The 12,732-nt window shown below is 46.5% G+C and overlaps 1 protein-coding gene across 6 annotated transcripts in view; it reads left to right on the plus strand.

Annotated features, from left to right (window-relative positions):
* Positions 1–6,137, plus strand: part of OXNAD1 (oxidoreductase NAD binding domain containing 1) — a 47,451-nt gene extending 41,314 nt beyond the window's left edge. For 5 of the 6 annotated variants that reach the window (XM_060180855.1, XM_060180852.1, XM_060180857.1 and 2 more), the window contains 3 exons: positions 3,768–4,010; positions 4,807–4,915; positions 5,567–6,137. In XM_060180855.1, the coding sequence (XP_060036838.1) occupies positions 3,768–4,010; positions 4,807–4,915; positions 5,567–5,721 (507 nt within the window). In that variant the 3' untranslated portion in view covers positions 5,722–6,137. The remainder of the gene's footprint in view (positions 1–3,767; positions 4,011–4,806; positions 4,916–5,566) is intronic. The other variant, XM_060180856.1, reaches the window with a different exon arrangement.
* Positions 6,138–12,732: the final 6,595 nt, after the last annotated feature.

Raw genomic sequence — 12,732 nt, forward strand, 5'->3', positions numbered from 1 at the left:
TGTTTATTTCACAAGTAGAAAAATCTATCCTCAGATTAAACACATTGCCGTGCGGTTGAAGGTGATATCCTTGCCCTGGCTCCCACCTGGTCCCGTACAGGACTTTTGAGTCTTTGCGTTCACGTGACCTTGGCAGTTTTCATTGATCAACAAGTAACAGAAGTAACTTGATTTTTCCCAGATGCTGGGAAATTAGAGGATACGTCTGCTGCAGATTATTTTGTCGCTAGGGAGACAACAGACTTCTTGAGATTCCTCTTTCCCTGGGACACACTTTCTTGCCAGTTTGGGGGTTGAGAAGACCAGTTTCTAAAAACGATAACCTAAAGTTGCTTTTTTCATTACTACTGAGTGTGCCTAAGATGAACACTGGAGAAAACAGTTTCTCGTTTCTGTTGTTTTTTATTTTTTGTTTCAATGATTATGATGAGAGCAGCATACAGACAAGGAAAATGGGGAGAGCACAGGAGCTGAAACCCACTGACCTCATGTGTCTTTGACTCGGTTTCTAAGACTTGAAAGGAAGGAGAGTTTGTTAAAAATATTTAATCCCTTTTGTTGCCCTTGTTTTATTGTTGTAGTTATTGCTGTCGTCGTTGTTGGATAGGACAGAGAGAAATGGAGAGAGGAGGGGAAGACAGAGAGGGGGAGAGAAAGACAGACACCTGCAGACCTGCTTCACCGCCTGTGAAGCGACTCCCCTGCAGGTGGGGAGCCGGGGGCTCGAACCGGGATCCTTACGCCAGTTTTTGCGCTTTGCACCATGTGCACTGACCTGCTGCACTACCGCCCAACTCCCCGAAGGAGAATTTTTGAAGAGTTTGGTCGTCAATGTAGAGACTCCTGGAATTTTAGTTATTCCTGGCAGGTTGCCTTCTTCCTGCTGCTTCTCTTTTGTTGAAAATGAAAAGCCACCTCCCGTATTTCTTGTGAGCATTTCTTATATACTTAAGACAGAGGCTGACTTTTTTTTTTCTCCATGAGGGGAAAAAAATAATGTCCAGTTATTTCACCATTCTTTACCAAAGGAGCCTGTTTTGTGAATACACATATTTTTTTTTCTTAGGTTTTCTGTATGACTAACACTCTTTCACTCAGCAGCTTTCATTTGTAAAGTCCCCAATTAATTTCCTGTCAAGAAATACTTAGTGCTTACCTGCCATGCAAGCCGCCAAGGTGTGAATGCTGAGTTTGGTCTTCGGGAAGCACCTGAAAGGTTATTACTTCTTAAGTGGGGCCTCGCTTATTCCCTTTATATTGAGAATATGTAAGCGAACAAACCTATGCATTTCGCAGCTTCTTTATTCCTGTGCTGTTATTTTAGTGCTGAGGAAGCAGGTGCCTTTGTGCTTTCTCTTCTGTCACACCCACAATGATCAGAAGATGGGTGTTTTAGCTTCTTTTATTCTCACCAGGGTTATTGTTGGGTCTCAGTGCTTGCAAGGTGAATCCACCACTCCCAGAGGCCGGCCGGCCGGCCTGCCTGCCTGCCTGCCTGCCTGCCTGCCTGCCTGCCTTCCTTCCTTCCTTCTTCTCATTTGATAGGACAGAGAGAAATAGAGAAGGGAGAAGAGGGTGGGAGAGGGAGACAGACATCTGTAGCATCCGTCTGCAACAGAGCACTTCACCACTTGAGAAGCTGTCCCCCTGCAGGTAGGGACCAGGGTCTTGAACCCAGCTTGTCTGCATAGTGATATATGTACTTAACCGGTTTGCCATTACCTGGCCCCTGCGAAAGCTTGCTGGTAGCAGGGAGTTTCTCCCAGAATGTGTTCTTTCTGTACTGGGGTGGTGGTGTTTCAGGAACTGTCACCCATTTTCCAGATGCAGCAAGCAGCAGAGGCTTGGGGGAGTGTGGAAGCTGACTGTGTTTCTTAAAATTCAGACTTCTGACTTATAGATCAGTATGTTATTCTCCAAAGTAGGGACTCTCAGCTCTACCAAATCCAGTACCCCCTCTCTAGAGCTACCCTGAACCAAAGTTCTTAGTTAACTGCAACCAATACACAGAAACATTATAGATAGTATATTTCTCAGGGGATAATCCAGAAGGAGAAATAAGAGAAAGCGTCCATGTGACTACTCACAGGCCGGGCATCTGAGCGTGAATGCCTTGGCGTAACCAAACTAGAAGATAAATGTGGTCAGATGACTGTTCCTTGCCCTAAACCCGCCATGAATTGGCTGTGTAGGATGCAGGCAGCACGGTGTAGGAGCCCGGGTGACAGAGTAGCCACGGCGCTTGTTACCAGCTGGGATGTGGGCTTTCCACAACAGTGAGCATGCTGAGTGAAAGTTGGAGCACAGCAAAGTAGAATCTCCATGGTGGTTACATTCTGGAAAATTGAGACTATGTTAGACCCATGCGGAGGATATTTCTCGAGGGTCTTTATAAACCGGGTTAGGGTCTAGACTCAGAGCATCCATCACAAACCAGTTGTCACCTACGTGGATGTTCCACAGGCGTCAAGAAGCCTATGCGAGGCCGTCCTGTGAATTGCAGAGGCAGCTGAGCCAGTTCTCTGGGGAAACACACTGGTTTCTGGGCTGTACATGCTGCCCACAGTGGCTGGTTATAAACAGCCAGTCGCAACTGACTCACCAACTTTGCCCCCTGCAGACTTTACCACCAGCTGAGTAGGAGTGGGCCCTGGGACAGTGCCACCTCTGCAGGACATGTCGCATCTCAGGCCCTGCTTTCTGAGTGCCAGTCGGGATTCCCCAAATTATTGTGGCAGTCAACAAGTATCACTGCAGCTTTTCACAACATCTCCATCAGGGAGGGACCACGTGGTCCCCATGAAGCCAGTGTGTTCACCTCTGATGGTATTTCGGGCAGGAGTGTCCTCAGCAACTAACAGAGCATGTGCAGCACCCATCCTCTGCTGTGAAGACTCGGCCTGGCCCGGCTGCTGCTGGGGCAGTACCAAACAGTACTACTGTGCTGGTTTAAGTCTCGTCCCGAGCCTTGGCCTGAGCGCAGGTCTGGCTGTGCCCTGCTTGTGACTAGGAAGACACCCCCAGTGTCCTCAGTCTTCGTGAGCCCAGGGCAGCCACCCTCTGGGGAGTGGCACTGTCCCTACCTGCCTCTCCTAGGCCCCCTGACTTTGATTAGGACCCAGGGTCACTGCTCAGAGCAGGAAACCTCCACTTAGAACTGGTCCCTGAGTGCATTCCCATCACTCGTGTCCTAGCTAAGGAGTTAACAGGTGGTGAAGTTGCCAAGGCAGCACCGCTCATCCCAGCGCTGACTGCGGTGTGATCACAGAGGCAGACGACCAGTGGCCTGTATGCCGGCACATGGAGCAAGTCCACAAGGCACAGGCTCTGCAAGTCGCCCTACACACCGATGGGAGTGTGGGAGAAACAGCAGTCAGCCTCATCAGAGTAGATCACTTGGGCAGAAGTCGAGACATAAGAACAGCAAGGGGAACCACAACTTGGCCTGGTGTATCGCACCAAGCAAAGGGCTCGGTGTGGGGCGGACACTTTCAGGTCCTGGTGCTGGAGGAGGAGGACCTAGGTTGGGGCTGACAGTGCTTTGCAGAAAACTGAGGAACTTTATACATGGACCAACTACTATCAACTGTAAACCACTAACCCCCCCCCCCATAACAATATTAAAAAGAAGAGGACATTTGGTTTAGATCTGTGCTTACAGAAGGCTAACAAGCCTCTTCTTCCCCCAATAACAATATTAAAAAGAAGAGGACATTTGGTTTAGATCTGTGCTTACAGAAGGCTAACAGGCCTCTTCCCGACCTTAGTGTGCACTGGACGCCGAAGTGGCCCTGAGAGTGGGCGGAGAGTTCTACTTCGACCCCCAGCCTACAGACCCATCTAGAAACCTGGTGCTGATCGCAGGGGGTGTCGGGATTAACCCTCTGCTTGCCATCCTGCGGCACTCGGCAGACCTCCACCGAGAACGTGCAGACAAAGCGAGTGGCTATGAAGTAGGAAGGATAAAACTGTTCTACAGTGCCAAAGACACCAGTGAGCTCCTGTTTAAGGTAGGGGAGGAAGGTAGGTCTCTTTATCTGGAAGCAGACCTAAATGACAGCTGTCCACACAACTTTCTTCTCTCAACAAAGGGCTTAATGAGGCCTAATCGCATCCAAGAGAAAATTAACACGTCTTCCCCAGGGCTATTTCAACACCTCCTGCTCAGGCAACTTGCAGACAAGGGGCAGGAAAAGGCAGGCTTGGTGGGCTTGACACCAGAGGTGTATAAAGAGAAGTGATCACCTCGCTCTGAGATTCCACAGCATCTAGAGACCCCACTGTGTGGACTCAGGAGTAGGTGAGATGTGAGGTTGAGACCCAGCTGGGTAAATGAACCCCCCACCCCCTTAGCATCTGTTGAAACTAAGTACATTTGATGGGGAAGGCTTTCACTTTGGATTGCTTTGCAACTGCAAGGATAAACAAAAGAATAGAAACAGTTAAAAGACACACAACTGTGGTCAGTGAAACTGCTGCCTAATTGCCAAGGCTGGAGGGAGGCAGGCAGGGAGGGAGGGAGGGAGAGAGAGAAAAAGAGAGAGAGAGAAAGAGGGAAACCAAAAATCTCCCAGTGGGTTAGTAATATGGTTGTTAGCATATTCAGATTTCAGTGAAAGCCAAATAGCCCCCTGTTCTGTGAATGCTGTGGCCTGCTAGGCTGCAAACAATCTCTCTAAGTGGAGCCCAGGAGCGGCAGACTGCAGAATGGTAGTCCAGGGTCGGCAGTGGGGGTTGTGCACATCTGTTTTGATTCTTTTTATCTTTTCCAAGTTGTGATGTGACCAGATATGTTTGACATTCCAGAACAATATCCTCGACTTAGTAAATGAGTTTCCCGAGAAGATTGCATGCAGTTTGCATGTCACCAAGCAGACCACAGAAATCAGTGCGGAACTCAAGCCATACATCACAGGTGAGTCTCCTGAAGTTATGCTGTGCTGGGCTCTGTGCAGTTATATAGTGGACATGCTGGTTGGTTGGGGAGATGCTTGTATGGTTGAGAATTGCTGGCTGAAAATGTGACTGTCTGGGGAACTGAGAGATGATTCACTGTGGAAAAATCAGAAGAGGTTTAGGTGGATTTCTTTACGTACAGGCTTCTGCACCGCCCAGGTGAAAAATGTATTGTCCGTGCCTGACAAGTAGTATGCACACACAAGAGTTTATATTCCAGCTTTGACTGAATCAATCCCATTTGCCTTTAATGGTAACTTAAATTACTGGTGGCTTTCCCCCAGCTTAGAGTTAGTCACAAAAGTTTCTTTACTGTGCTAACTACAGTTCTGAATCTCTACCAAAGATCAGTAAGCTAGCAGGCCTTGTCTGCAAAGTGCTTTAGCTCCACTGATCACTTTGGTGGCTCTGAGTTTAGGAAACCCATCGTTGCCATTCCTGTTTGAGTCTGGGCCCAGATGCCAATAAGAACCGCCTGCTAAGCCACTCAAGACTAGACTTACTAAGCTGGAGTTACTGAGAATGAGCTCTGCTGCTGGATTGTGGTTAGGCCTTTCTCATTTCAGTCTAAACAGGTCTGTTTTAATTTGATGGTTTTTTTTTTTTTTAGAAGGAAGAATAACAGAGAAGGAGATAAGAGATCATATTTCAGAAGATACTTTGTTCTATATATGTGGCCCACCTCCAATGACAGACTTTTTCTCCAAGCAGCTGGAAAATAGCCAAGTTCCCAAAGAACACATCTGCTTTGAGAAATGGTGGTAGGGAGCAAGCGAAGATAGAAGAGAAAGCTGTAAGATCCACTCGGCAAAAACAGATCTTGTGTGATCTGTGGCAAGAGGAGCTTTCTTCTGCTTGGTCTTTTTTCTAAGTTGTGAAATAAGAGGCCAACTGAAGGATAAAAGAAAAGCCAACTGACAGACTTAAGGGATAAACTTTCTGCAAAGACTTCATGGATTTTTGCTGTATTGACTTTTTTTTTTTTTTTCACTAATAGCTTTTTGATTATCTCATGATGTGCCTTGAATGGTCAATATAGATTTTATTTCCCCTTGGGGGGAAAAGACGTATACTTATATTTAATCATATGAAAATGTGATTTTTGTATGGGAAATGTGAACTCTCTTGAAATTATTTAACAACCTATATCTTATGTTCAATAAACTTTTAATTTAACCACTTTTTTTTGTTGTTGTTTTGTTTTTTTTAATTGCTACTAGGGTTTTTGCTGGGGCTTGGTGCTGGCACTACAAATCTATTGCAGTTGGTGGCCATTTTTTCCTTTTTATTTTTCTTTCTAATTTTTTTATTAGATAGAACAGAGAGAACTTGAGAGAATATGAGGAGATTGAGGGAGAGAGGGAAAGACACACTTGCAGACCTGCTTCACCACTCATGAAGCGGACCCCCTGCAGGTGGGTAGCAGGGGCTTGAACCCAGATTCTGTGCTTGGTAAGCTGTGTGCTTAACCAAATGTGCCACTTACCCCTCCCATACCCCTTAATTTCACTTTGAACATTCTTTGTATTCAATGTGTTAGTGTGTTTTGCCAGGACCCACAGCCTTGCTTCTTTGAACCTTTAGCATTGGATTTAGAAATTGAAAACTGTTGAGGAAAACTGCTTCCCGGAATTGAAAATCCAGTATTTTTGCTTAATGTTAATCAAAACCCTGAGTGCATATATCCTGACCAATTGTTAATTACTTCTCACAGAAACCTTTCTGTGTTCTGTGTCTTGGCCCCCTTGCCCTCTTGCTACATGGAGAGGAATCATCTTTGGGACAAAGGCTTTGGTGCCCACCGTACCTCATGTTGAATCTGTCTCCCGTGATTGGGCTGGTTGGCTGTGGGATGTGCTCAGGACTGGTCAGGGGTACGGGGCCGTCTCCATAGCCTGTGCCTTTGTCTTTCAGCCCTTTGTTGGGTTCTTCCTGGCAGCCCCTCAGCACATACTTGTTGAGTGACTGACAGAAAGCAACTACTGTTTTTTTCATCTTAATATTTTTTTAAAGAAATAATAGGCAAATAAATAAATATGTATATATTTTTTCTTTTGCCTCCAGGGTTATCACTGGGGCTCGTTGCCTGCACTACGAATCCACTGCTCCTGGAGGCTATTTTTTTCCCCTTTTGTTGCCCTTGCTGTTTATTGTTGTCATCATTACTATTATTCTTTTTTATTTTTATTTATTCCCTTTTGTTGTCCTTGTTGTTTTATTGTTGTAGTTATTATTGATGACGTTGTTGGATAGGACACAGAGACATGGAGAGAGATGGGGAAGACAGAGAGGGGGAGAGAAAGACACCTGCAGACCTGCTTCACCACCTGTGAAGCAACTCCCCTGCAGGTGGGGAGCTGGGGGCTCGAACCGGGATCCTTACGCCAGTCCTTGTGCTTTGCGCCACCTGCACTTAGCCTGTTGCGCTACCGCCCGACTCACTATTATTGTTCTTATAGCTGTTGTTGTTGGATAGGACGGGGGGGAGAGAAAGATAGACACTTGCAGACCTGCTTCACCGTTTATGAAGCGACCCCCCTCCCCCCCGCAGTTGGGGAGCCAGGGTCTCAAACCGGGATCCTTAGGCCGGTCCTTGCACTTCACACCATGTGTGCTTAATCCGCTGTGCTACCGCCCAGCCCCCTCTTAATATTTTTTATTGAGATTTAATCATTATTGACAAGGTGTGGGATAAGAGGGGTACAATCCCATACAATTCTATGTCCAGTGGAGAAGCAATTACAGAAGCCAGACTTCCCACCTTCTGCACCCCATAAAGATCTTTGATCCACACTCCCAGAGGGATAAATAGGAAAGTTTCCATTGCAGGTGATGGGAGGTGGAACTCTGGTGGTGGGATTGTATGGCATTGTGCCCCTCTTAGCCCACAATTTTGTTGATCATTATTAAATCACTAGTAAAAAAATGAGTTGCTTTTTCTCAGGAACCTAAAGGTAAGAGTATACGAGATGAAAGTTGGGGTCTTCATATTGGAAGAAGCTAGGAAGTCTGTTTTAGGTATATTCCAAGGGGCCCATGACTTTGCTAATTTTTACCTGAGCCTGACACTGACATGCAGGTGGGCTGAGAGTATTCTCTGGAAAGACGGTGTCAGAGTTGGGAATAAGACTAGAAAGCTGAATCCGGGCAGAGAAAAGCTCCCAGATATGGGAAAACTATGTAAATACCATTAACTGTAAACCCCATCAGTCTGACCCAGGGCCCACATCTATTCATACAGCACAGGAGCCTGTGTGACCTCTGCATCTCTGTGGGTCTGAGCTCGCAGTCCACGGTCACAGCTAGAAACATTCTAGGCTGCGCTCATTGCGGGACCCGTCTCCCTCGAGTGGTAGCATGTGTTGACCCAGCCTCTGCAGGTGGGGAGCATACTCTTGCCCATCTCTGTGCTTAAGACAGTAGCGACTTAACAAATGCTGGTTGGGGGGCAGGGGTGTGAGCAAGGCCTGCCCAAAGCAGATGAACTGTATGAAACTCCTGACTTCATTTTTCTTTTTTTGCCTCCAGGGTTATTGCTGGGGCTCAGTGCCTGCACCATGGATCCACTGCTCCCAGAGGCCATTTTTCCCCCCTTTTGTTGCCCTTGTTGTGGTTATTGTTGTTATTATTGATGTCGTTCGTTGTTGGATAGGACAGAGAAATGGAGAGAGGAGGGGAAGACAGAGACAACAATAGTAACAACACCAATAAATGACAACAATAATAGTAACAACACCACCGATAAACAATAAGGACAACAAAGGGGAAAATGGCCTCCAGGAGCTGTGGATTTGTAGTGCAGGCACTGAGCCCCAGCAATAACCCTGAAGGCAAAAAAAAAAAAAAAGCAAAGCTACACTAAATTAGAAGCGAAAGCTTGGGGCTCGAACGCTCGGGGGTCGGGCGGTGGCGCAGTGGGTTAAGCGCACGTGGCGCAAAGCGCAGGGACCGGCGTAAGGATCCCGGTTCAAGCCCCCGGCTCCCCACCTGCAGAGGAGTCACTTCACAAGCAGTGAAGCAGGTCTGCAGGTGTCTCTTTCTCTCCCCCTCTCTGTCTTCCCCTCCCCTCTGAATTTCTCTCTGTCCTATCCAACAATGAATGACATCAACAATAACAATAATAACCACAAGGCTACAACAACAAGGACAACAAAAAGGAGGAAAAAATGGCATCCAGGAGCAGTGGATTCATGGTGCAGGCACTGAGCCCCAGCAACAACCCTGGAAGCAAAAGAAAAAAAAAAAAAAAAGGAAACACACTCATCGCCCATCTTAGGAGACGTTCAATTTCCTACTATAACCTTGAATCTGCCCTCAATTTTTGTTGTTGTTGTTGTTCTTACTGGCACAAGATTTGCCGGAGCAAATCCTAGTACTCATGACTCCTGCTGACGCTTTAGTAGATGCTGTTTGTTCCCCAGGATTTCTCTGATGTCAGCCCAGTCGCTGCATCTTCAGAGCATCGGTGAACATGTTCCTCTGCCCTGTCTCTCCTGTGAACTGGTGATTGGACCCAGAGCTTATTCAGATTCAGCCTCAAGATCATCATTGTCCAGCGGTCCCTTAGGTGGCGTGTGCACTTTGTATTTCCGTGTGGTATCTGACTGTCCAGCATTTAGTGTCCAGCACACTGTCCACTGGCTTCTGCATTTGTCAGTCTCGTTCGTCCAACAGGAAGTTATCTACCAGCCTTCCACTCAATTGCTGACACCTAAGTAGCTATTACTTAGAGACCTACACCTGCTACTGATACTGCAGCAAGGACTAATGACCCCTTGTTAGCATTTTTCCCTGTGGTTTCCTATAATTTCTTCCTTTATTGGCATGGACTGCCTTGAAATGAGTCTTAGCAAAGACCCGTGACTCTTTTACTCTATCGATCAATCAGCCTGTTGTGAACTAGCGCCTCCGCGACCCCCAGGCACAACCAGTGGGTTCTTTTTTTTTTTTTTTCCTGTCATTATAAATTTACAGATTTTTGTTGTTGTTGTTGCAATCACCGGGACTCGTAGTCTGTACAACTCTACTGATGCCAGCAGCCATTTTTCTTTTTTGCTATTAACTAGAGAAAGGAAAAACGTGAGACACCGCAGTGCTGTGCCCCCATGATCCTCCCCCACTTCGGGTCTTCCCATGTGGCTGCCTCAGGGCTTGAACCTGAGCCCTCATGAGGGTAATGTGTGTGCTCTACTGGTTGAGCCATCTGCTGGCCTCCAGACTTAAAGCTTTTAATACATTTGACTGTTGTCATCACTATGGTAAGTTGTTCATGATCAACTTGTTTTGGTTTGTTCCTGCAATGTTAGTGACCTCACGCTATCTCATGGGGTTTGAGGTTCTTAGGCAAAGAGTTATCATGAACAGCAAGGTGCTGGGGGCGGGGGGTGCAGGGCAGGGGCAGGGCAGGGCAGGGGCGGTGGAGAGGAAGCAGATGAAGGAAGTGTTCAAGGAGGATCAACTGAGCGGGTGTGCCATGCTCAGATACAGGACAGTTGAGCCCTGATGCATAATTGAGCAACGGGAAGTCTTTGCTGATCTGATGAGACGGTGATCAAAGTCAAAGCAATGGAGTGGGTTTAAGACAAATCAGAAGGAAAGAAATCAATGAGTGGGGTTGTGAATAAGAATTTCAAAGAATTTTACTATAAAGGGAAAGTGAAAGCTGGGAAGGAAGTTGAGTCAAAAGAATTCTGTAGTGTTTGTCTTTACACTCATTTTAAAATCTTGTTTTCCAGATGTGTGTGTGTGTGTGTGTGTGTGTGTGTGTATGAATGAAGCATTGCTCAGCTCTGGCTTATGGTGATGCTGAGAATTGAACCTGGGACCTCAGAGCCTTAGGCATGGAAGTGTCTAGCATAATCACTATGCTATCTCCCTGTCTCTTAACACACTTTAGATTTATAGAAGACCCGCAAAGATAGTACAGAGTTCCCATACCCCTTTACCCAGCTTCCCCAATTACCAACATCGTATATGACCATGAGTGGGTGTAGCAGTAGGAGCTAACCCTGGTTTAATTCGCTGAGAGAAATAATAGCCTGACATTATGAAACGCTGCGAACGAGTCAGTAGGATTCGGCGACTTGTGCAGAATGATGACGCTTGACTTACGTCTGCTACTTGCTGACACTGTGCTAGAACCAACGATGAGAAAGTATAAGATGAAGGTCTTGACCCAAGTTAAAGACTTCAGGAAACTACTCATGTGGCTAGAGGATAATAAAACGGATCTAGAAAGAAGTGTACTGATTACCAAGCATATCTCCTAAGGGTTGAAAGTGGGGGTGCTTTGGGGAAGACATACCTGTTGGTTTGCTTGTAAGTATGATGGGCTGGAAAGAAGCTGTGGACAGTGGTTGCCCAGGTGAGGAACTGAAGTGATGGTGTCCTGTGGGTGCAGAGGGAACGGGCACTGGGAAAGATCACAGCTGCCTGCTGGAGCCAGAACAGTTGATCCGTGATGGCTGTGAGTGTGAGGACATGTGTGTACAGCTTGCAAGGACGGCCTGGCAGTGTGCAGTCTTGCGTGCCTCTGCCTGGGACTGGTGCGTCTTTCTGAATAGAAAGCAGTCGTTTCCTTCACTCCTGGGTATTGCCGATGATCACAAGCTGATAATCTAACCTGAAAGCTGTTCTTTCATTCGCTTTGAAATGAAACTCAAAAGAAGTATAGTTTTCATCCCAGAGAAATAGTAAGATGCCTCATCTTTAATATCAGTCTTTCCTAATATGAGCGTCTTCAGCAGCTATGGTGATGACACAGAAAGATACCTGCTAACCCCCCCATCCAGCCAAGGCGTGCATTTTAAAACGCTTTATATTCAGGGCTCCAGCCTTTCCTAGTCGAGTCACCATTTTGAGCCCATCTGTTCATAAACCCAAGGAACCTATTGCTTTACTCTCAGCTTGCTGTGCTTTTAATTATTATTATTATTGCTATACGTGAGACTATCCCCTTGTTCTTCTGAAATTGCCTGATAAGTGCAATTGTAAAGAACTAAATAATGCTGATGTCCTCTACCATGTTATCCCTTATCTAGAATGAGCTTTTTAAAAATCTATTTATGGGGCCGTGGGTGGTAGCACAGTGGGTTAAGTGCACATGGCATGAAGCTCAGGAACCAGCCTAAGGATCCCAGTTCGAGTCCCCGGCTCCCCACCTGCAGGGGAGTCACTTCACAGGCAGTGAAGTAGGTCTGCAGGTGTCTATCTTTCTCTCCCCCTGTCTTTCCCTCCTCTCTCCATTTCTCTGTCCTACCCAACAATAATAGCAACAATACTACTAACAATAATAATGATAATAGCAATGATAAACAACAGGGACAACAACAAAAGAGGGAAAAGATAGCCTCCAGGAGCAGTGGATTCATGGTGCAGGCACCGTGCTCCAGAGATAACCCTGGAGGCAAATAAAAAGAAATCTATGTATTTATTGGATAGAGACAAATTCAGAGGAAAGGGGAAGATAGGGAGAGAGAGAGAGACCGGCAGCCCTGCTTCATCTCTTGTGAAACTTTTTTATTATTGATTCATGAGAAATGAGAGAGAGAGTCAGACATCACTCTGGTACATGTGCTGCCGGGGATTAAACTCAGGACCTCAATCTTGAGAGTCCAATGCCTTATCCATTGTGCCACCTCTCGGACCCCTGAAACTCCCTCTGCATGGGGGGATCAAGGGCTTGAACCCAGGTCTTTGTGCATGGTAACATGTATATTCCACTTGGTGTGCCACCGCCTAGAATGAACTTCTGTATAGTTTATGAGGTATTCTTTT

The sequence above is a fragment of the Erinaceus europaeus genome, chromosome 21 (assembly GCF_950295315.1).
Source record: "Erinaceus europaeus chromosome 21, mEriEur2.1, whole genome shotgun sequence".
NCBI lineage: Eukaryota > Metazoa > Chordata > Mammalia > Eulipotyphla > Erinaceidae > Erinaceus > Erinaceus europaeus.